The 23,706-nt window shown below is 57.8% G+C and overlaps 1 protein-coding gene across 19 annotated transcripts in view; it reads right to left on the bottom strand.

Moving 5' to 3' along the window:
* Positions 1–243: 243 nt before the first annotated feature.
* MAST3 (microtubule associated serine/threonine kinase 3) overlaps positions 244–23,706 on the bottom strand; it is a 37,626-nt gene continuing 14,163 nt past the window's right edge. For 3 of the 19 annotated variants that reach the window (XM_004760966.3, XM_013060576.2, XM_045081635.1), the window contains 26 exons: positions 19,990–20,078; positions 19,838–19,910; positions 19,636–19,656; positions 18,993–19,107; positions 18,423–18,583; positions 18,163–18,238; positions 17,682–17,891; positions 17,482–17,583; positions 17,095–17,227; positions 15,461–15,522; positions 15,009–15,094; positions 13,967–14,175; positions 13,167–13,305; positions 10,431–10,563; positions 10,078–10,243; positions 9,409–9,510; positions 8,622–8,744; positions 7,684–7,793; positions 6,704–6,882; positions 5,957–6,201; positions 5,285–5,491; positions 4,784–5,010; positions 4,185–4,307; positions 3,486–3,622; positions 3,180–3,367; positions 244–2,348 (listed from right to left, as the gene is read on the bottom strand). In XM_004760966.3, the coding sequence (XP_004761023.1) occupies positions 1,816–2,348; positions 3,180–3,367; positions 3,486–3,622; positions 4,185–4,307; positions 4,784–5,010; positions 5,285–5,491; positions 5,957–6,201; positions 6,704–6,882; positions 7,684–7,793; positions 8,622–8,744; positions 9,409–9,510; positions 10,078–10,243; positions 10,431–10,563; positions 13,167–13,305; positions 13,967–14,175; positions 15,009–15,094; positions 15,461–15,522; positions 17,095–17,227; positions 17,482–17,583; positions 17,682–17,891; positions 18,163–18,238; positions 18,423–18,583; positions 18,993–19,107; positions 19,636–19,656; positions 19,838–19,910; positions 19,990–20,078 (3,949 nt within the window). In that variant the 3' untranslated portion in view covers positions 244–1,815. Of the gene's footprint in view, positions 2,349–3,179; positions 3,368–3,485; positions 3,623–4,184; positions 4,308–4,783; positions 5,011–5,284; positions 5,492–5,956; positions 6,202–6,703; positions 6,883–7,683; positions 7,794–8,621; positions 8,745–9,408; positions 9,511–10,077; positions 10,244–10,430; positions 10,564–13,166; positions 13,306–13,966; positions 14,176–15,008; positions 15,095–15,460; positions 15,523–17,094; positions 17,228–17,481; positions 17,584–17,681; positions 17,892–18,162; positions 18,239–18,422; positions 18,584–18,992; positions 19,108–19,635; positions 19,657–19,837; positions 19,911–19,989; positions 20,079–22,508; positions 22,817–23,706 lie in introns of those variants that run through there. The other 16 variants (XM_045081668.1, XM_013060577.2, XM_045081640.1 and 13 more) reach the window with 12 other exon arrangements.

A 23,706-nucleotide genomic window follows, 5' to 3' on the forward strand; every position in this document is an offset into this window, starting at 1 on the left:
ACTTAACACAGCTCAGGGCCCCAGATCGCTGTCTGGATGAAGATTTTAAGGGCAGAGCCTATGATGGGTATTCAGGGAGAGGGCAGCAAGAGGCCAGGGACCTGAGAAGGCATCAGGGAGATACCTCATTGGTGAACTCCTGTGCAGCCTTCAGAACCCCTGTAAATGAAGCCACCCGGTCCCCACCGCACTCTCTCTTCCCTTACCCCTTCCTTTGCCCCTCACAAATCCAGACACTGGACCTTTTTGTAAATGTGGGCTTTTATTCACGGTCAGCTCCAGGATGGAAAGAGGGAGCAAGTCATGCACAGCCTCGGTCTAGCTCCAACACCAGCCAGTGCTGGGTGGGGGTCTCTGGGAGGGATGCAGAGTGGGCTGCAGTGCCTGGAAAGTGCCCTTATCATGTGGGGGCACAGTGATCTTGCCAGGCACCTCCAAATAGGAAATGGAGGTTCTGTCTGACATGCCCAGTGGGTCATATAGCATCCTAGGGAAGAAAGCTGGAGATGGGAGTCAGCTGTATGTGGCACCAGACTCTCCATTCAAGCTCCCTTCTTGACTAGGCCCATCAAAGGGCCTGGCTGCATGATTTTTACCATGTGATTTGTGGGACAAGTCTCCACTCCTCACCAGGCCTCAGTTACTTGACTGTAAAATGGGGATGACGACACCACCTGCAGCCTTCTCAAGGCTGGCTGAGGAAGAAGCCACGAGTAAAAGCGTTTGGCATAGAGTAGATGCTGAATAAATAGTCATTGGGATTAGTTTTGTAAACACAAGGAAACTGAGGCACAGAGCGGGAAAGCCATTTTCCCAGAGCCACACATGGAAGCCAAGATTCAAACTTGGGCCCCACTGCCCCCCAGTTGGGTTTTCTCACTTGAATTTCAATCTAGGAAGGCTGTGACACATGGAGGGACCACCCCCTGCCATGGGGTGTTTCAGACACATCACGGTCAAGGGTTCACCCTGGTGGGCATCAAGCACATGAAATCTTGTGCAGGGTGGACATTCTTCTGCCCTGGCAGTAGTACCCTTGGAGTCCTGAGTCTCCCTCCCAGAGCATCTGTGTCACCCTGTGGGATGGAGGACCCCTCTGCCTAGATCGGTCGAACTCCTACTCATCCATCAAAGTCCCAGTTTCCACACTCCCTCCTCTAAGCTGAAGCCTTCAGGACTAGAAACAAACTCTAGCAATAGACTGGCCTAAGGATGGAGGCTATGATAGTGAGAAGGAGCTTCCAGAATCCAGTTCATCATCGCCATTGCTTGTTTTGTGGTAGAGGGGAATCAGTTGTAGACTCTCCAAACTGGGCCCAGACAGGTAAGCTTGCCTGTATCCCCTCAGATCAGTGGGTCTTGGGCCAGGATGGGATCAAGTAACACACACACACACACACATACAAAACTAAAAAAATACAGGAAACCTAGAAAACACGAACATACATGACTTGTCCAAAGTGCTTCCTTCTCAGCCCAGGGGGCAGCGTCTGCAAGGGGCAGGACCCGGGCAGCCGCCTTCACAGTGGCAGCTCAGTCTACCCAGCGCTTATAAAAAGTAATAAATTAGTCGCAGGGATTTGCTGCTATTTACAATGCCACCCTCGTTCCCCATTCCGGCCCCTACGGCCCCTGATCTGCACCAGAACATGAGGGAGGTGCGGTCTCTGCCTTCCAGTAAGGACCGAGATGGGTTCTCGCCTTCCAGGTGTCTTAGTCTGGTGGCTCAGTCTCCATCCAGAAGTCACTTTATGGAAAACACATTGCACAAAAAAAGCCCAACTCCTAGGCCAGGGAGAGGCCAGGTGGGAGGGATCAGTCCTTCCCGGCAGGTCCAAGAGTTCCCAGCACAGCCTCAGCGCCCTCCACGGCAATCTGTGGTACAGAGGTGAGTGGTCCGGTGGCCTCCTCGGGTGGCTCATCAAAGCTCACCTCCTGCACAGCCTCCTGCTTCTTGAAGGAGTCTCGGCGCTCGGACAGGTGTAGCCGCCGCATGACCACCAGCTCTGAGTCTGGCCCACGGCCGCGGCGCCCCGACTCCCCATCCAGCCGTTCGCCAGAACCCAGCTTATCAGCTGACTGCCCCCGGCGTAACCGCGGAGATCGGGCAGGTGCCGGCGGGTGTCCGGGGAGGGGTGAGGGTGAGCGGGGTGGGGGCACAGGCACAGGTGGGCAGGCCAGTGGTGAGGGCGGGATGCTGCTGGTAGACTTGCGGCGGCCAGTCTTGGGGCGGGGGGGCCCGAGCTTGGCGGCCAGGCCATGCAGGGAGCTAGGGCGGGTGTGGCCACTGGCGGCAGGAGAGGCAGGGCTGCTGGAGCTCGGGGAGACACTGGGAGGGGATGTGGTGTCTGTGGGGGACAGATGAGGGTCAGGACCACCAGCTTCAATGTCTCTAGCCTTGAGGTGGGGCTGAGCACACCTGCCAAAGCCCACGTCCTTCCCCATGGCTACCCAGAATGTCTGCTTTTCTTGCTTCCTATTCTGTGTGCAAGTTGTTCCCTTGTCTTGGATATGGTGAACTCCTACTCATCCATCAAAGCCCTAGTTCCTATCCACCCACTTCCCATCTAATGACCTAGTTCTCAAAAGGCCGAAGATATGCTCCACCCCATGAAGTCAGAGTGAGCCAGAGGGGTAGCAGCTGGGGTGCCCCGGCCCCCTGGAGGCCTTCCCTGCTTCCCCTTTGGGTTGCCCCAGCCTATTCCTCCCTTCAGCTGAATGCTAACCCAGTGAGGCTGGGGGTGTCTGTGTTTGGCTGTCTCATGGACTGGGGTGCTCAGCATTGGGCCAAGTCACCCTTTCCTACCCCAGAATGATCTTTCTAAAACTCAGATTCATCTAAAACATGCACTCTTCTGCTCACACACCCTCATTGGCTCCCAGCTGCCCACCAACATAAGCCCAGCTCCTTGGCCTGACCCATCTCCCAACTTCCTCCCTCCCCATTCTTCCCGTTTTCACAACCCTTCTGTCTGCTGTTCGTGATGCTCCCTTGGCTGGGGGCGGGGTACACTCTCCTTTGCTCTCACACCTGTCTCCTACCACCTCTAGGCTGCCTGGAAAGGCCCTTCTGGGGGCCTCATTTCCCACCTCCTGTCCTTCCCTCCTTTAAACCCAGCTGGCTCCCTCGATGGCCCCGGGCACCACAGACCTGAGCTGCCCCCGGGGAGCTCACGTACCTGTACCTGCTGGGACATCGGGAGCTGGGCTGCGGCAAGGCGTGGTGGGGCTGGGGGAGAGGCTGTGGGTGGGCGACCCTGGGAGGCTCTCGCTGGACGACAGGGAGTGGTGGAGGCCGGAAGAGAAGCTGCGGCTGGTATGCAGCACAGAGGACTGTTTTGAGATCTTCTTGAAGAGCGACTTCCGCCTGAGGGTGAGAGAGCCTGATGCTTCAGAACCCGCGCTCGCCTCCCCACACCCAGCAGCCTGGGGAGCCCACCCGGGTCCTCCACCAACACTCCGTGGAGGGCCCACCCAGCGCTCACCGGTCCTGCGTCTCCCGCCGGCGGCTCCGCTTGCTCCGCCGCGCCATGCGGCCCTTGGCCACATTCTTCCGGGCAGGGCCCACCTTGATGGAGGTGTTCTCCAGGGCGGTGGTCCGGAGGGCGATCTTGTTGCCGCTCTGCCGGCGGGACAGTGAGGGGTGACCTGGGTGCCTCCCATCTAGGGAGCCACCTGCCCACCTGTCTCCTCATCCACTGAAGCTCCCGATCTTATCTACCCACTTTTCGCCTCATGTCCACCACCCAGTGGACCAAAGGTACATGTCCATCATCTGTGTGCCCACGCAACCAGCCGCCTGCCCCCCACCTGCCGGTCCTAGGAGCTATCCAGGCAAGGCCCTGCCTCCTGGCCTGTGCCCGCCTCCCCACCCCCAGGCCTCAGCCCCTAAGGACGCATGGTTTGAGGAAGACAAAGACAGTACAGATACCCCCAGCCTCAAATGGTTGAGGTAAGCCAGAGGGAGAGCCGGGGGGAAGGGGACAAAGAAGGCGGTACAACCTGGGCAGAGGGGAGGGGACCTGCAAGGCCTGGAGGTGGGACCAAGTGTGGAAAGGTGTGGTTCTGGGGCAAGAACCTCAGAGTCTGGAGCTGTCAGGGGGTCACAGGAGCAAAGCAGAGTGTCGAGGTCAGGGGCAGGGGTTCTGGGAGCCCCAAGGGTGGGCAGCAGTAGGGGGCTGCACCTTCAGCAGCAGCTCAACGACGTCCATGTGCACCAGCCCCAGGACGGACTCGCCGTTGATGTGGGTGATGAGGTCCCCAGCTCGCAGGCCCGCCTCCTGGGCGGGGCTTCCCTCCTCCACGTTCTGGGGGTGAGGGTGGATGGCAGCGTCAGTGGTCTGGGGCCCCGCGGCTGGAGACCCCATGCCACCTGAGTCAGCCGGGGGAGCTCAGCGAGCTGCTGCTGCCCATGCTGTTTCCTTGACGTTGCAGGCTGTTCAGAGAGTGACCAGTGGAGAGGGAACAGGCCCTGGGCTGGGGGGAGGCAGGACGACACCCCACTCCGCACCTGCAGGCATGGGGTGGGAGCTTCGTGCCCCACTGAGGTCTCTCTCTCTCTGTCCGTCCCTGTGTGTCTTGCCCAACCCCCCTGCCCATAAAGAAGAGGGACAGCAAAGGCCCAGGTGGCCCCAGCTCCCTGCCCTGGACTCCAAATCTTGCAGGGAATGAGCCTGCCTTCCTGAGACTAGAGAGGGCAGCTCCAAAAGTGAGGCACCTTGGCAGGGGGAAGCTAGACTCAAACCAGTTCCCGCTTTTCCTGCTCACCCCACGGCCAACTTACCCAGACGACGTGGTGCACAGTGTAGACATCGCTATCGCCCATGTAGACGCGGATGGCCCGTAGGCTGAAGCCATACTTCTTGCCTGAGCTGTGGATGACAATGGGGGGCCGCAGGCTGCCACACACAGGGGACGGGTCTCGGCTCGGAGAGGAGTCTCGGGATGACGGGTTTGAGGACAGTGAGCGTGGGGACAGAGGGCTCATGAGGGGGCCGCCGCTGCCATCATCTGCAGGACCAGGGTTGGGAGGGGGTCACTCCCTTGCAGGGACCAGGGTTGGGAGGGCACCCTCCACCCTCACCAAGCTGATCACTCTGGCTGCTTTGCTGCTGTTCCAATGCCCCAAGCACGGTCTCCCTATCTGGCTTCTGCACAGGAATGCCAGTCCCCCAGCTCTCCCTGGGTCTAGCTGCGGCCCCCTGTCCCATGGCATGGCCCCAACCCAGAGGTCGAAATAGACGTGGGCAGGCAAAGACAGACAAGGCTGGGCCATGCGCGGTACCGGCTGTGATGATGAGGGATAGGGCGGACACTGAGGCAGACTTGGGCACGCGGCCCCCGCTGGGGGAGACCCGGGACTTCTCGGGAGCTGGCTCTCTTGAGCCCCCAAGGCGGCGGCCCCGCCCAGCATCCAGGGCCCGCGGTGTCGAGTGTCGGGCTCCAGTGCTGTTGCTTCGCAGGCGCGCATGGCTGAGGGCGGCTGTGTCAGCTGGGGGTCAGCACGGTTGGGGGTTAGCCTGGCCAGTCTCACCACTCTGCCCCTCTGCCCTCAGGGAGCAAAGCTCCTTCCTCTCCAGTCGGTGTTTCTTCAGGCAGTTCCCTCTTCCTACACTTCCTTCCTGCCTTGCTCTCCCTGGAAAGCTCCACTCTCAAGTCCCCTCCTCTGGGAAGCCTTCCCCCACCCCTCACACCCCTACATCCCTCTCAGAGCTCCCCAGCCTCCTCCCCATTCCAGTCCCATCCTGACCCCGTGAAACTGGGGGTATCACGCGGGAGTAACACTGAGGCCTGAGGCCTCTCTGAAGCCCTGGCCTTTCCTATCTTAAAGCCTTTGTTAGGCATGTGAATGGTCTCTCTGGAGAGCTCCTATTCAGCCTTCAAAGCCCATCTCAAATAGTCCCTCCTCTGGATAACTTTCTACAAAACTATCCCTCTCATCTGGGACCTCACCTACCAGAAAGGCTTGAGGGCTTGGACATCACAGGGGTGGCTGCTGGGGGTGGATCAGGCTCCCCCAGAATGAAGATGGGCCTCTTGGGGCCCACAGAGGCTGTACTGGCTCCTTCATCCTCTGACGAGAAGGCAAACTTAGGCATTGTGTCCAGGCTAATAGTATTCAAGAGGGATGGGCTGGGCCCCCGCTCAGGCTGGGAAGAAGACGACTGGCAGGAAGAACCAGAGGATGTCCAGGACCGTAGCCTGCAGCAGAGAAGAGCTAAAGTCACACTTGCCAGGTACCCTGGCCCCAGGACACCCAGTCACCCCCCTCCCCCAGTGGCCATATTTTAACTTCCAGCTTAGAAACAGAGGTAATCTGTAAATGCAAGTGAGTTCGCTGTGCATGCTGGGTCTTCTGTCTGCCTGAGGAATTTGTGTCTTTTATTAATATCCAGCTTCCAACACTCATCCTTTAGCAGACATTGATTATTTTTCTGTTGAGTCTGGTCTTTGGGGAATGAATAGGAGTTCGTTAGCAAAGGATATTCTGGTGGAGGGAACAGGGCCAACACAGTATGGTCACGCCGCTGCGCTATGCTCACTGTGGTTAGAGACACAAAGCCCCTGGCCACATTGACGGGGCTTGAACACGCCGGCCCATGGGTTTGACCCTTTTTGACTGGGCCACTGGGAAGCTTTCTAGTGGCTCCAGCCCCCGGTGGGCTGGAAGGCTGGATCTGCGCATGCTCCCCGGCCCACCTACCGGATCTCTGTGCTCAAGCCAGTGCTCAAGCCCGTGCTCAAGGAGGTGTTCAAGCTCAAGCGGCGGCGGTAGTCCACCTCGCCGCTGCGCTCCCAGCCTTCCTCCCGGTCCTCGCTGAAGCTGCGTTCAGCAAAGGTTGGGGTGGGCTGAACAGCCAGGAACTCGGAGCTGCTGTAGACCTGGCAACAAGAGAACACACCAGTAAGGACAAGGAGGCAGGCAACCACACCCCCGGGGAAGAAGAGCTCGCTGAGTCAAAAGCTTCCTATATTCCCCATGCTTCCTCGTGAGTCATTTCCTTCCATCCATACCCGCCACATCCCGAAGAATAGAGGAGTCTTTAGCCCACTGTACAGATGGAGAAACTGAGGTTCAGAGGGGCCTGGCTACCAATGGGGCCCCAGCTGGGAGTTTCTGCTGCTGATCAGGGCACTCCGCATGGGGCTCAGGCCCGTAAGCGGCACAGTTTTTTTCATCCAGTTACAAAGGAAGGAGGCCCTGAAGCTGGCGAGGCTCTAAGATGAGACCCAGCAGAGCAGCACTGCTTACAACGACCCCAACGCGGACGCATCCCAAATGTCCATTATTGGAGGGGTGAACACAGTGGGGCCCATCCATACAACAGACTGTTACTGGGCCATAAAGAGGAACGAAGCTGATATGCGGTCTACAGCGCAGATGAGCCTGGAAGATGTCGGGCTGAGAATGCAAGAGGCCAGACGTGTTATGGGATTCTGGCTCGGTGAAAGATCCAGAACAGGCAAATCCAGAGACAGAAAGATTAGTGGTTGCAGGGACAAGGGGCCAGAGGAGGAGGGCAGGGGAGTGACTGCCCCTGGGGTGACAGGAAGGTTCTTGAGCTAGACCAGAAGTGATGGGGGTCCAACATTTTGAATGTACTAAAGAACACTGCTGCGCGCCCAGAATGAACATCTCGCCAGGCTTCCAGAGCACTAGCAGTGTCTGGGGCCCCCGCCCACCTTGCTGAACCGGTGGGAACAAGACGAGAACTGAGGGATCTCTGCGGATGATTCCTCATCGTTGGTCTCCTCATCCTCCGAGCCCAGGTGGCGGTACCGTTCTGAGCGTGCTGCGGGAGGGAAAGGCACATGCAGCCCACCCGATGCCCAGAGGTGGCTGCAAAGGCTGTGGGGGTGATGTGTGGAGGGCATCCTAGGCAGGGAGACACTGTCAGGGCAAAGGCATTGAAGTGGGACCGTGTCTGGTGTACTCAGGGACCACAGGATGCTTGAGCGGCAGACTACATGGCAATAAACCCCAGCTGTGTCCCTATGATCTGTGGCATCGTGGGTGGGAATTCTTGTGTGTGGTCCTCTGTATCCTCACCTTTGGGATGGGTCACCCAGAATTAGGGAATTCTGTGCATCTTAAAAGGATGCTCCCCTTTTTACATAAGAGGAAACAGATGCTCAGAGGACCTCTGACATGCCCAAGATCACACAGCAAGTTCTGGAAGAGGAATTAGAGACCGATGGCCTTTCATCTATTTGGCTGGAACCCCAAGTAGGCAAAGGAAGACTCGTCTGAGCCCACCCACAGTGGCAGAGGGACACAGCAAAGCGCCCTGCCCTCTTGTTTGACAGACAGGGCTCCCTGTCTGGTCAGGGCTGGACACTGAGGAGGCTGAACCTGCCGGGCAAGGGTGTGCACACTCAGCACCTCGGCTTCCTCTCCCGCAACCAGGAGGATGCTGTGGCCTCCTGAACCCAGATGCACAGGAAACCAGTCAAGTGGGGAGCAGCTGCCAGCAGACATGCTCTAATTTCTCAGAAAGCTCAGGAAGTCAGAAGCTCCAGGCTCAGGGTGAGGCACTTGGGTGGAGACCCTGGCAGACACCCCCCTCCCTGTCTCAGGAGAATGTGGGATGGCAGAGCCTACCCCCTCAAGCTGCACTTACTGTCAAAGTAGCTCGTGTCGTCCTCGGCTTCAAGCTGTGGCACAAACTCAGCTTTGTGTCGCAGGAGCCCAGCCCAGTCCAGGGTCCAGAAGAAGGGGTGCTGCTTTACCTCATGGGTGCCCCCTGCAGACATGCCCAGCTTAGCCCTGCAGGTCCCTGTCCCCACTGCTCCCTGGGCCAGCTATGAGCCCGAACTTGGCCAACACAGAACCATGAAGGTGGCTATGGGAGCAGCCGCCGTTTCATAGCCTGAAGAGGGACAGAGCTGGGCCTAGAACCCAGGCCTTGCTCTTGCCTCTGCTGGATTCTGAGATCCCACCACCTGGAGAAACCGCAGAGCCCCAGGAGGGCTTCCTTCCCAGGCTTTTTCCGTGTATTTCAACTCCATGGAGTAGAGCTGGCGGCATGAAGGTATCCTATTCCCCAGCCTTAGCCCCTATGCTTCTCCCCAGTGGCTAAGCTTCATCAAGAACGTGACCTATAGTGGCTCCAAGAGTCTCAAACAGTCCCTTAACCATTAATTAGATGGTTAGGGAAATCCAAACAGTGAGATCCAGTGGGCTGGGCCTCTGAGGACCTTAGGACATAGCCTATGGTGACCTTGCAGGCTCCCACACTTGGCCTCAGTGCCCCTTGTCAGCATCAGACCCAGGTATCTGCAAGTTCCTGGTGAACTCCTATGTATCCTTCAAAACCCCAGCCCCAAGTCCCCCTCCTCCATGTAGCCTCTCAAAATAGAGTTCTTGCTTACCCCCCACCTGGGCCCCCACCCCCCACATTCACATACCAGTGCCCAGACGGTCCAGTGGGCTCTGTCGGAGAAGCCTGGTGATGAGGTCCTGGGCATCAGCTGGGAGGGCCTCATCCCCTTCTGGCCACATGATCTCATCTAAAATGAGGAGCGAGGGAAAAAAAAATGAAATAAATTAATAAGCTGAAATAAATAGATTAATAAAATGAAATAAAATAAGAGGGAGGGAGAGCGTGAGGATAGCCCTTTGTAGCAACTCCCCCACCTCCCCTCTCACTGCACACCAAACCAGCAGCCTCCTCTGTCCCCTCAACGCCACCAGGCTCGGTCCTGCCCACAGCCTTTGCTCTGGCTGCGCCCCTCTACCAGGGCTGCACCCTTCTCCTACTTCTGCGGCTCCCTCTTGCTCCTTTAGGCTTTGCTCACACGTCACCTCAGAGGCCTCTGTGACCCCCTATTTAAGGCAGCCCCTGTCACGTCTAGTACCTCATCCCTTCCCCTCTTCCTGCTTCTTTTCCTTGGCATTTTTGGTATCTGATGTCCCGTAATTTGCATACTGATCTCCCTCACTGTCTGTCTTGCCCTTGGCCATGTCCCCAGTGTCTGGTTGGGGCAAGGCACCCTGAAGGGGGTGCGCGGCTGCTGCCCAGAGCCCCGGCAGGGTGGGGTAAGACTCGAACCGCGGCCATGTGGGGAGAAACGCACCACTGACCACCTGGCCGAAGAGTTCCTCGGGGGTGTCTCCGAAGAAAGGCACACAGCCCACCAGGAATTCATAGAGGACAACGCCCATGGCCCACCAGTCCACTGGCTTCCCATAGCCTTGGCGGAAGATCACCTCGGGCGCGATGTACTCAGGTGTCCCGCACACCTGGGTCAGGCAGAAGGGGGAGGAGGAGGATGGCCTCCAACTCCAGAGAGGCCGCGAGAGAGACAGCGGCCAAGGCCAGGCTGTGCACGGGGGTGGAGGTGCTGCAGGGTCTCCCCATGTCCCGAGGGTCGGGGTCCAGACAGAGGGAGGTGGTCCCACCCCTGGGGCCACTGGCACATCCGCACACCTGCTTGTCCACGAACTCCCGGGTGTCCTTCTCGATGTGACCCTCGTAGAGGTTGGTGGCCATGCTCATGAGCCCAATCTTGGACAGGCCGAAGTCAGTCAGCTTGATGTGGCCAAGCGAGGTGATGAGCAGGCTGCGGGCGGGTAAGTGGTGTACTCAGGGCCGGAGGGAGTCCCCCCTGAGGTGCCTGGTGCCTGCTCATGCTACCCCGGAACCTGGTGCCACCCCAGCTGGGCGGAGGTCCAGCCAGGGAAGCTTCCTGAACGCTGGCATGTTCTCATAATAACCAGTAGGTTCTTAGGCGGTATTTTAAATCTGGCAAACACCTTGGTGCACCTACTGCATGCTTCTGCTGTTGCTACTGAGCACCTACTGTATACACCACTTTTCAAATATAAAATTCCTAAGAATCACTCCGTCTCCCCACTGTGTGTTAAAACACCTGTACCCCTACTGGGGGGGGATCTACAATGTATTTTTGTACACGTGTTCGTTCTTTTTAACAAACGAAACCCTTTCAGGCACTTATTGTTTACATTCCCTGTTGAACAGTGAACAAAGCTTGAGGAGCTGCTGTATACAGAAATCTTTCTATGCACTTCCCAAGAGGACCCACTTTTGAAAACTTGTACACCTACTGTGTACCCTGCTGCTGGAGTTTTCCCATCAGCTGAAGTACATACACATTTTCCTAGGTTGTAGAACGCCCCCCACCATCTTTATAAAGTCACATTTTCACGTACCTCCTGGTACATGGGCTGGTTCATTTCTAGAGAACTCACTGTGTAGATCCAAGTGGTCTGATAAACCCTTCATTTGGCACATCCTGTGTACCTCGACTCTATGAAGAAACAACTCCCTACACCGACTATGTGGGACACTATTTTTAAACACAAGGGATGTTTCCTGAGCAACTACTCTGTACACCAATCAAGGAAAACCATTTTGGTGTAGCCGCCAGGTACAGTTAAAACCAAGGGATTGGGGCCCGAGTGGCTTAGTCGTTTAAGAATCTGCCTTCTGGGGCACCTGGGTGGCTCAGTGGGTTAAGCCGCTGCCTTCAGCTCGGGTCATGATCTCAGGGTCCTGGGATCAAGTCCTGCGTTGGACTCTCTGCTCAGCAGGGAGCCTGCTTCCCTTCCTCTCTCTCTGCCTGCCTCTCTGCCTACTTGTGATCTCTGTCTGTCAAATAAATAAATAAAATCTTTAAAAAAAAAAAAAAAAGAATCTGCCTTCCGCTCAGGTTATGATCCCAGGGTCCTGGGTTCGAGCCCATCGGGCTCCTAGCTCAGTGGAGAGCCTGATTTTCCCTCTCCCATTCCCCCTGCTTGTGTTCCCTCTCTTGCTGTGTCTCTCTCTGTCCAATAAGTAAATAAAATCTTTTTAAAAATAAATAAATGAGGATGTGCTAGAGCACGGCGGCCCCTCATCCAACAGGACTAGCATCCTTATGAAGAGGGGACATGTGGAAACAGTTATGCAGAGGGAGGATACCACGTGAAGGCTGGAGCGATGCTGTCACAAGCCATGAAATCACCAGAACCTTGGGGAGAGATCTGGAAGAGATCGCTTCCTGGCACTTCCAGAGGTAGCCCTTGCTGATACCCTGATCTTGGACTTCTGGCCTCCAGGACCGTGAAAACACATTTTTGTGGCTTCAGCAGCCTAGTCTGTGCTACTCTGCTCTGATAGCCCTCGCCAATGAATGCACCTTCTCCTGACTTTGGGATATATTTGAAATTTTCCAAAGTGAAAAAAATATCTATTGTTCTCAAGCACCTGTTACATGTGCCTACCTCCCTGAGCACTCTGGGGCCAGACACTTGCCTGTACCTTTTTGCAGATGACAGTCCCACACCTGGGAGTGGCAGGTCCTGCCTTGGGGTGTGACCTGAGACCCTGGGGAGACCCCACCCCACTCTAGGATGATCCACCGAGTTTTGCTGGGCTTCCTTAGAGCGTTGAGCATAGAGGCCCAGGTATACAGCAGGTGCCAAATACATACTTCATCTTCTGAGCCACTGGCAAACTATGAGATGCCCTGGAAACAGGCAGGGCTCTTAACGCTTCTAGCCTGGTAGCCACAGGGCACTTGATATAAAAACAGCCCCTGGCTCTATAAACAGCAGGTGCTCAATTAATGCAGGTGACAGTGCCTTGCAAATTATGTAGGGTTTACAGAGCATGAAGGATTATTCACACATGTGTCACCCATAGAGAACCTGGTATGCAGTAGGTGCTTCTTAGGTGCTAGAGTAAAATAAACCTCCCAACGCTTTCAAGAAACACATTCTTTTCTTTTCTTCCCTTCACGAACATACAACACATGCTCAAGATATGCACAGTCCCTTCCTTCACATGTAGGTCTTGCAAAGGGCCTATCCCTATTCCCGGTATACAGATGTTGCCTCCTAAGTGCATGTTCTCTCTCCCCCTGGAGCAACAGCTCTGTGAGTACACAGTTCCTTCCCCTGTATATTTTGTGCATCCATTCTCTCTTTGCTTGGCAGCCTCTCTATAAATGTACTGTCTCTCCCTTACATACAGCAGGTGCCTATTAAGTACCTGCTTGCCTCTGTATACACCAGCTGCCCAAGATTGCCACTGTTCTGTGTCTTCCTGTCACCGGGGGCCCCAGGGGCCAGGAGAATCCGGGCAGGCGAGGCTCTGAGCAGCCCCAGACCTCAATCAGAGGCCCTACCTACCCCCATACCCCCAAGACTCCAGGCTGCTCACTTGTCAGGCTTGAGGTCACGGTGCACGATGCCATAGTTGTGCAAATATTCGAGCGCCAGCACTGTCTCGGCGAAGTACATGCGGGCCATGTCCACGGGCAGTGGGCCCATGTTCTTCAGGAGTGTGGCGCAGTCACCGCCTGTGGGGGGTGCAGACACATTCACAGAGGCCCTGGGCTCTACAGCCTCGCCCCAGGTCTACAGGACCACTCCAACCTCCTATAGAATGTCCCCAGTCTGGACCGAACCAAGGCAGGGAACCAAGAGGGGCAGGAGGGTGGGCAGACCTTGACTCCTGATTCTTTTGCTGGCAGGACAGCAGCTCCGGAAGGGCACCAGTCCCCTACCCTGTACACAGCTGGTGCCTCCTAAGTGGTCATTCCCTTTCCTTGCCTAAAACCCCTGCACTCACCTGGAGTGCTCATTCTTAAACTGCAAACTTGCTCCCCAAACTCCTCTCCCTGGCCCCCAACCATGCCAGCCCTTCCGCCCCACCCCTCCCTCCCTTCCCTGCTTTAACTAACTCCTGGCCTTCAGGCCTCTGCTCATCAGGTCCCCCCTGCCGAAGATGTCCATCCTCACCCTATCCCCCAGGGTTCTACTCTCACACTCCTCTTTGAGCTCCCTCAGCCCCAAGCCCTGAGGATGGGCCCCTCCACCACAGACTGAGGGTCCCCCAAGGCAAGCTGGGACCCCTTGGAGGACAGAGCAAACCCCAGCATGGTCAAAGGAGGGACTCTCTTTCAGGGTAGAGGGTGAGCTCCCCGTCACCAGAGGCATACAAAGCCCTTGTGACCGCACCTTCCACATACTCCATGACCATACACAAGTGGCGCCGGGTCTCGAAGGAGCAGAACATGCTGACCACAAACGGGTTCTCGGCAAATGTGAGGATGTCACGCTCCACAAAGACCTGTTGGATCTGGTTGCGCAGAATCAGGTTCTGCTTGTTGATCTTCTTGATGGCAAAGCGCTGCCGTGTGTCTCGGTGCCGCACCAGGTAGACAGCCCTGGGGGAGCCGGAGTCGCTGAGGCTGGACGCTGAGGCCCCCACACTCAGTGGGGCCAGGCCTTCACCCAAGCCGTCTGACTCTATATCCGGGACAGCCTTTCTCCTTCCCCAGCCCCTCTCTGAAAGCAGCCCTGCTATGGGTCTCAACCACTCTCCCTGGTGTCACAGAGAAGCCCAAGATGGCCTCTAGGTTACTTCTTCATAGCAGACGGTGACCTTTTAGCTCAAAAGCCCCAGCACCAGGCTCAAACTGCTTTATGCACAGCCGAAATGAGCAGATTTTGAGGCACTTAGAGCTTGCCAGGTTTGTGTATCTAGTAAAACTGCCTTGAACTGACTAGCCAACAGTAAGATCACCCAGGGGGCTATGAAGACCCCAGAGCCACTACGGCCTTCTGGAGCTGTCTGACCTGGACTCCTGGCCACGCTGCTGAGTGACGTCACCCAGACGAGAAGCCCCCCTCTCTGGCCACCCGCTCCATAGTCTGATGCTGTGGGGAAGGCCCCTCCCCCCCACCTCCACACACAAATCCGTGAGTGGGGGGGGTCTCATATAATGCTCGCTGCACGTTCCTGCTGCCGTGCAGCCATCTGCTGGCTTGCATGGCCCTGAAATGCCTATGACTTCCTATATGTGGAGAGTTACTTGGGGCAGGTAACGGCCTAGATCATGGACGAGACCGTCTGAGGCTCTGGCCTGGCTGTACTACATTTCTACTTTCCTCATCTGGCCTTGGTTTCCCCATCTCCACATTCAGGGGCCACTGTTGGACCCCAGGGCAGCCCCATGGGCATCTGAGAAATGGGTCTATGGGGGATCTGAGGACTTACCCGTAGGCCCCGTTGCTAATGAGTTTGATGGTCTCGAAGTCGCTCTCACATGGCTTCCTCCGTGATGGGCCGATGAGGGCACGGCTCTAGCGGGCAAGAAGGGGTCAGTGTCCCTGCCCTCAAGTCCCAACTACTGGGCCTGGTGTTACTTCCTCCTTCTCAGCTTCTCCAGCTCAGCTTCTGAGTTTCTAAGCTTTGGCTCAAGCAATGTTCTCCTTCCAGAAAACTCTACATCCTCCAAAACTCCCCTTTCTGATGCCCCCTCCAGTCTGGCCCTGCCCAACCACCACGGCAGGGTAGTCTCATTTGCCTCTATTTTCTCCCTGAAGTCACAGGCATTTATTAAGCACCTACTACATGCAAAAGCTTAACAAACTCAGCCCTTCCCACGGCCGCTTGGTCTATCTTGAAAAGAACAAGACAGGTGGGAGCATCAAAGCTCTGTGACTTACCTCCGGGGACTCAGGAGCTGGAGGCTGTCCTTCTTCTTCCAGGTGACTCAGAGGCACCATCTCTGTAAGACAAGGGAGGAGCCTGAAATGTGGCCTCCATGCCCTGCCCCTCGATCCCCCAGAGATCTCCTACGGCTTCCAAGGCTCATCCTGGGCTGTAGACATGGTGCTTCCCTGACCAGATCCCATGATACCATCAGTGAGCCCCTACTACATCCAATTCTTGGCCAAACGCAGGAGGCCAAATGAAGCAATAACCAGGGAACCTTCTAGAAGGACCAGTGGGAAGCCCAGCCTCTGGATGGCACCGTTGTCATCCTGGCTCCCAGCCTTGAGCCTGTTAACATAGGTTGTGACATGGGCCTCTGGGTTTTGGCTCCTAATATCCTCGTCAGCTTGGGGTGTGGCCCAGAGGGAGCCCCTCGCCATTTTCTGGCCCTAGGGCTTGGCAGAGGGGTGGCCCCAATTGAGTGATGGGTGAACACGAGATGTGAGGATGGCAATGAAGACAGTGTCTCACGGTCACAGGGCAGGGCTGGGATGGGACAATGTGGAGTCTCACAGGCGAGGGAAGCCCGGGTTTGAATGCAGCCCTTTCCACTTCTCTTCCACGCCGAGGGTTCCCTGCCGGGGGCACAGGACAGATGATCTGCCCCACAGTGTCAGCCGCCAACCACCTGGCCACTTTCTGTCTCCTCTGACACTGGGACCACCCACAGCACCACCTGCGTTATCTCCACTGGAGGGCCAAGTCCGGCCATGGCCACACAGCAAGTCTCTAAGTGGTCTGGCCTTGGGCCCACTGAGGTCTGACCCCTGCTCGACCTCATCAACCCAGAGCCTCAGTCTTTCCAGCTTTAAAGGGGACGATGGCAGCCCAGTCCCAAGGTTAACACAGCAATGATGCTGGGTGGACACCGGCCACAGCATGGAGCTCTGCCAACACCATCGCCTTCCTCCCAGCTTCCTTCCTTCCTCGGCTCTAGCCACACCCCTCCTCCCGTGCACAGGTCCACCTCAGGGCCTTTGCGTTCGCCCCTCCCCTGCCTGGTTCACCCCTTCCCTTCCCCAGAGCTATACGTCGTCACCTCTCCATCTGTGAGCACTCAGCTTACATGTCACCTTTCCCCAGAGCCACCCGTGACCACACCTGGACCAGGCCAGGTCCAAGTTCGATGCTCCCCTAGTACCAAGTCTCAGTTTTCCTGCCTCAGCTATCTGGGGGGATGGGGGTCGTCCCTGGCCAGCTTGGTCCAGCCCATGGGTCGCCCTGACTGACTCCGAGTCTACCTCCTGGGCCACAGTCAGATGACATCGGGGAAGTATTTCTGGAGTCTGCGGGATGATGGGAATGCTATTGTTAATGGTGGCTCCCTGGCTCATCTTAACTTTGCACTGGAAGACACTGAGGCTCCTAGGCCCTGGCAGGTCAGGGGGTCTGACGTGTGGCTGTTCGACGAAGGAACCCCAGGCACTTCCCCACAGTGGGCCCCGCAGGTGGCTGAGGGCAGGGCCACAGAGGGATAAAGGACAATATGGCAGCTGTGAAGTCAACGGGCCTGGGCTCGAACCACAGGTCTGCTCTGGCCTTGCCTTGGGTTTTCCCTTTCCACACCACTCCCCTGTCAGCTCACCCTCGAGGGGGTCCTTAGCCAGGCCCAGCTGCCCAATGATGTACTGTGGCAGGTCCGTCTTGATGCCCTGGCCCTCTCGGGCCTGGCCCTCCGCAGCCTCCAGCAGATGATAAAACTCCTCGGGGTCAAACTCCTGGAGGTGCAGAGAGGCTGGTCAGACGGGGCTTGGTCTCACCCCCAGGCCTTTGCATATGGTGCTCCCTCTGTCTGGAGCAGCCTGAGGGGCGGTCCCAGCTCTCCCCTGAGTCTCAGCGCCTGACCCTTCCCCGGGGAAAGAAGCCCACCCTGGCCCAGAGGCACCCTGGGTGCCCCTCAAACCTCCACCCCCACGGGCACTGTCTCCTGTACGTCGGTGGGACTGTCACCCGGCCGTGTGCAGAGACTCACCAGGCACTCGAGGAGCCTCGCTGGCCTCGAGATGATGATGAGCAGCTTCCGGACAAGCTGGACAATGAAGCTGACCTCTTCACTGTCTGAGCGCTCGTGGGCCTGCGGGGGCAGGTGGGTGATGGCGTCACCTGTGGGCCCCGGGCCCTGGCCGGCCTGGGGACCCCTGAACCCCTGCGCTCCCCCCACTGCCCACGCACATCTTGAAGCAGCCTCTCCAGCTTCTCCTGCATCTCCAGAAAGTAGCGGGAGGTGACGAGCGCCTCTCCGGACTTGGCCAGGCAGTCGCGGGCCAGCTCAATGATCTGGTGGTGGATGAAGCCCAGGACGCCATCGGCCAGTGCCAGCCGGGCGCCGGGCGCAAAGGCCGCCAGGAACTCCTGCAGACGGCCTTCCATCTGTGCCGTGGCCTGGGCAGGGTGGACGGGGCAATCTGGTCATTGGATGGGGCTGGGGAGCGACACACAGATCGGAGCAAGAGAGACAGTTGGGGAGAGAGACGTGGCGATGGGGTCAGGGAGCAATATGCCTAGGTTGTGGGAGGGGCAGTTTGAGACAGAGAGGTAAGGACAGGCAGGAAAGGGACAGAGGCAGGGCGACAGAGCCAGGAAGACAGAGTGTCACGGAGGAACAACGACACGGAGGGGAGTTAGGGCCGGTGCAGGCACCGGCACTGCCCACCTTCGGGAACCGCTCCCGGTATACATGATTCATCATGACGATCTCATTGTCGAACGTCCCTGTGGTGCGTCCCGGGCTGGGGGAGGGGGGATGACGACACACAGTCAGCTTGCGATGTGGGACCAGAGACCCAGTTCAGGGGAGGGTTGAGGATCAGAGGCCAAGCTTGGACAGGGTCGGGGGCAGAGATGGAGGAGGAGTCACAATGTGGGCCCCAAAGCCAGCCCAGGGAGGGGCTGGAGTCCGAGGTCAAGACCCACCTGAGGCTGCGGGAACGGGGGCGAAGGTGGGGTGAGCGGTGGCCACCCTCCTCATCAACCACGCTCTCTGAGCTGCGGAAATGCTTGGACAGGAAGCATAGTTCATCCGGCGTCGGCTGGAAAGGAAGCTGGTGGAGGCGCTCCCGGGAGGATGAGCTCGACTGGCAGTAGGGGGTACCAAGACCACGAGTTCACAGTCAGCGCCAAAGCAAGAACCCCAGCATTACCCATTAAGGCCTAGGCTGCCTGCTGGTCACTGGATGGTAATATGCTCCTGCCTGGCTCCTATGCATCCCTCAAAACCCCAGCTCCGATGCCCCCTCCTCCAGCAATCCTCCCGCCTGCTCCCTAAGCAACCCGAAGACTCCCTCTGGCTGGGCACTAACCCCATAGGATGAGGATGTCTGTGTCCTCCAGATTGGGGGCTCTTTGGGACTGAGGCTGGGTCTTTTCAGGGATGCATATGTTGCCCAGAATGGGGCACAAAGGGGGCAGCCAGGATGTTGGCTGACTGGACAACTATCCAACACCTTGATAAAAACCAAAGACGTGTCCCGCCCCACCTCGCACCCGCCTGTCTGCTGGCCAAGGTGGGACTGTGGGTACCGAGACGGTGGAGCTGGGCGTGTTGGTTCCGTAGCCAGAAGATGGGAGGGATGCAAGGGACCATCTTCTGCCGTCAGCCCTAGAGAGGAGAACCGGAAGAGTTAGAAGGAAGGCATGGCCCCCGTGGTGTGCGGGGACTAAAGACAGATACCATGGCTGGCAGATTCTGGCTCTGTTGGAGGAAGAATCTTCTGAAAAGGCTGAGAACAGAGATTCAAGGTCAACAAGTCTGCTATATGTTTTCTCCTCATCCTTCAGACACCTCCTCCGGGAAGTCCTCCCTGACCCAGCTGTCAAAGCATACCCCATCAAAGCTCTGACTTCTCTGAGTTGCAGCTGCTGGGACACATGCTAGTCATGCCCCCACCCTACCAGACTGAGGACTCCTCAGGGGCCAGAGTCTGGCCTCCCCTTCCTCGGCCCCCAGCATAGGGTATAGCACATGGCAAATACCGAGTAAATGTTATAGAGTAAGTGACATTTAAGCGCCTGCTACCAACAGGTCCTTCATCAACTCTCATTGAGTGAGTTCGTGGCTTTTAGTGAGTTAATAGTTTTTAGATGGGAAGGTGTGCCCTCCTCCTCCCCAAGGGCTCCCTAAAATTACCTTTCCACGCGTGGGATGTGGCTGCAGAAGGCCGTGCATGTTTGCCAGGGGCAGAAGCCAGAGGGAGAGACCACCACAGGGCAGGGGATAGGGGAGGGGGAAAAAGTGAATGAGGAGGCAGGCCCAGCCACCAAGCACATGCTCCTGCCTGTCCCCTCCCCAGCTGTGCCAACACCAGCCCTCAAAGCCAGTGACCACTCACCTTCGGGCAAAGGGGAAGTTCACAGCAGATGCCGCTGAGAAGTTCCGAGGACTGTCCAGGGGGCTGTTGCCTGCTGGGGACGAGGCGGGGGACAATGAGTCAGAGGGGGCGAAGATAGGGCGCCGCCCCTGCGTGCTTGCTCCCACACTCACCTGTGGGCACGGAGAGTGGAGACAGGGGCCGGGAGAGGGTCGGCGAGGGCGTTCCTACCACCAGGCTTTTGCGGTTCCCGCTACGGCAGCTGTCAGGAGACAAGGGGACAGGGTTAGGCGCTGGCCCAGGCCTCCGGGCACAGAGACGTGCATGCCCTGGCCGGAGAACACATCTGGCCACCTTTGGGGCAGGACGGGAAGCTAGGCGCGACCACTGCCCCTCTGACCCCAGCTGGATGCCGGCATGGCCCCTTGTTCACACCACCTTTGAGGCCTGGGGTAGCACTTTTTGACGAATATTACCTATTATTAAGATTACTGTGGTTATTATCAGTGGTGGCATTGAGCACTTCTGGGCTCCTGGTGAACCCTGCCCACGGCCAGGAGCCCCTGGCTCGCCTTCTCGGGCTTCTGTGTTCGTGATCCTACCCCTACACCTTTGCCTATGCCCTGCCTGCTGCCAGGAGCACTGGCAAATAAAACAGATGGCGGAGAGGACCCTGGAGCCCTGGGGAACTGAAGCTGGTGTCCATTCCATCCCATGGACCCTTTCCCAGGCCCATGGCCCCAAGTGTCTTGGCAACCCCCGCTCCCCCGGACCTCCCCAAAAGGTCAATCTGACCCTTAAAAACCCTCAAGCCAGCACCTTGCAGAAGGTGCCATCCTTCTTAACTTTTGTCCACGCGTATCCCTCCCTCCATCCCAATTTCCTTCTTCCAGAACCCCCGGCCCAGGCCACTCCCACCCTGGCCCAGCCTCTCCCACCTGTGCCGGGGCCAGCCCCCGCCCTGGCAGAGGGAAATTGAGAGCAACATCATCTCCCCTCCCTCCCCGGTGCAGTCGCCCAGCAACGGCTCTGGAAGTGCATCAGCCCACAGACTCCCAGCCGCCAACGCAGCTCAGTGGCTCAGGGAGGGAGAGATGAAACCTCAGGGCCTCACGGGGCCAGGAATGGTGTCCCAGGCAGAAGGCACAGTGCAGGTTAAGGCATGGGTCAGCCACCGACTGAGGCATCAAGACAGGCAGGGAGCCATGAGCAGCTGCCCTTCTGAGGCTCAGTTTCCCAACCTGTATACCTTGCAAGGTACCAGGAAGATTTGATGAAGTATATACACAGTGTTCAGGTCTGGGCCCAGCACTGGGTAGACGGCAGTGGGTACGGGCGGTGTTGTCTCTCTCCCCACAAGTCCTGCAGGGCCTGGGATGTGCAGCAGGAGGCCAGGCAACGCCTCCCCAGTGAATTCAGTCACCAGCTGCCCATCCCAACAGCTCCAGAGGTGGGAGAGACCACCTGCACCCATTTCCCAGCCGAGGAAACTGAGGCCACAGATGTCAACAGCCGCAGGGAACTGCCTGTAGTCTGATGTGCAGAAGCAAAAGTGAAACCCACAGGTTCCTGCAAAACTTCCTGCCAACACCCAGCCCCCCCACCCATATAGCCGCCGGTGCCATATCCTCTCCCAGCCCTCATCTGGGTCCTCAGCCCCATGCTGCGCATTTGACACCAGTGACAGCCTTTGGGAAAAACACTTGCCCCACCTCCCTCTTGCGCTCAGGCGGGGCCTTCTTGAAAACAGCCATATTTGATGTCTCAAGGGGAACCTGGGCATCATTTATTCACTTGCCGAGCATCTGTCCAGTGTCCACCCGCTCAGCCCTCCCTGGAGAAGATCCACGACCCTGAGAGGCTGCCTGGCCATTCAATAAACCCCCACGTGGGACAACACAGAGTCAGAATATGGCAGAAAACACTGGCCTGAGGCCAGCTGCCTGCACCTGATCCCTGAGGTGCCCCTAAGTCCTCTGTCACTCCACAGGACCTGGGAAAAGGGTCTAAGTCCTGACCCCTAGCACTCCAGGTCCTTTAGCAGATGCCGTCCCTGCCCGGCCTTTGCCTGTGCTCCCCTCTAGGAATGCCCCAACCCAGCACCAGTGAAAGGCCTGAAAACAGAGACGTTAAGGAACTGCCAGAGGTCACACAGCCAGGGGAGCTGAGCTGTAATTTGAAGCCGAGTCCTGTCAAGTCCACAGCCCTTACTTGGCCTTTGCTTTCAGAAAGGGAAACGGAGACTCCAAAACAGGCGAGGCTTTGCTGTGGTTAAACCCAGTATTTTACCCGATTTACCCGCTCCTACCACACCACCTGCACACCAGCCTCGTGCGGCAAATATCTGTTTCTGAAACAGTATTTCCGCTGACGCGGGCCCCAGGGACAGACGAGCTTCAGTTTTTCCAAGAAGATCCTCTCCAGGTCTGCCCAGGCCTAAAGACCCGGGTTTGAATCCTGACCCGGTCCCACACCCTAACTGCGACCCCGGCAGGCAGACATCCAACTCCGGGTAACGAGGGGCAAAAGGAGGTTGTCTGGGCCCCTAGCGAATACCCTGATCCCAAAGCGTCCTCCCCCTTCCCCCTACTGTCGCACACACAGCGGCCCTCGCCACGCTGCCGGGATATACTTCTGGCAACTCGTGTTTGCTTGGCCGGCCGCCGAGCCTTTGCCCGCACGGTGCCCCTACCTCTTGGAGCGCTGCAGCAGCGCGCCTTTGGCAAGGCGGCTCCGGTGGCCTGGCGCAGCCACCGCCGTCCAGTAGCTGGGATCGGACATGCTGCTTCTCTTTGTGCCGCCGCCGCCGTCGGAGACCCGGGAGGCGCGGGGGCGCAGCCGGCGGCGGCGGGGCGCGAACCTCCGCGGCCGGATTGGCCCCGGGAGCCCCGCGGAGCGGGGCAGAGGGTGCGCGCCGCGGGGTTGGGGTAGGGGGCGAGGAGGAAGCGCGCGCCCCGCAGCGCGGCCGGGAACCCCGCCCAGGCGAGCGCGGGGGCGGGGCCTTGCGGGGGCGGGGCCTTGCGGGGCGGGGCGGGGCGAGCGACGCGGAAGCGAGGCTGGAAGACCCGCGTGCAGGCTAGTGGGCTGGGCGTTGCCAGGGCCGCGGGCGGAGGGGCGGGGCGTTGCCAGGGCTGCGAGCAGCGGGGGCGGAGCGTTGGCGCCTAGTAGGTTAGGCCCTGGAACTTGGCCCCTTTCCTCGAAATGTAAATCTGTTCATGTTCCTTTTTCCCTCTCTCTCTTTCCCCCCACTCCCCTGCGCTAACCTCTTCTGAGTGTGGCACTTGAGAACTCTCCAATGGCCTGGCTTGGCTCATGCTACCGCGCCCACGCTGGCTTCAGTTCTCGGAATGTCCTTCCTGCCTGGCAAAATCTAGCGTCCCCTCTCCCAGGGAGCCTTTTCTTGTGTCTGGCTGTCTTCCCCAGGCTTCGGCTCCTGGGGGTCCCAGCATCTCCCAGCACTGGACTGGCAGAAAGGGCATGATTAATCGAGTCAGGGCATCTGACATGCTCTGCCTATGTGATGCAAAGGCCATCAACCTGGCTACAGTCAGGACTCAGAGGACACCTAATAGGTACCGCCTCACACCTGTCTTCTCGATTGTAAAATGGGAGGGGAACCAGGTCAATGGGATGATTACACGAATTAGATGCAAGGTGGCACCCACAGTGCCTGATACATGTTTGATCAATGTTAGCATCAGGCTAACTTCCACGCCTCTGCTTCTCCATCTACAAATGTTCCCTCATGAAAATGGAATCGAATCAGAGGGACAGAAAGTGCTAGGAGTATGGTACCTGCTCACCATGGGAATAGGACTATCTCACACAGTAGGCAGTAGGCAGTAGGCAGAATTAATGCTTCTGCTTGTGACACTCCCAAGAAGACAGGG

Source organism: Mustela putorius, unplaced genomic scaffold, assembly GCF_011764305.1.
Source record: "Mustela putorius furo isolate JIRA1106 unplaced genomic scaffold, ASM1176430v1.1 tig00000095_pilon_pilon_pilon, whole genome shotgun sequence".
In the NCBI taxonomy this organism is placed as follows: domain Eukaryota; kingdom Metazoa; phylum Chordata; class Mammalia; order Carnivora; family Mustelidae; genus Mustela; species Mustela putorius.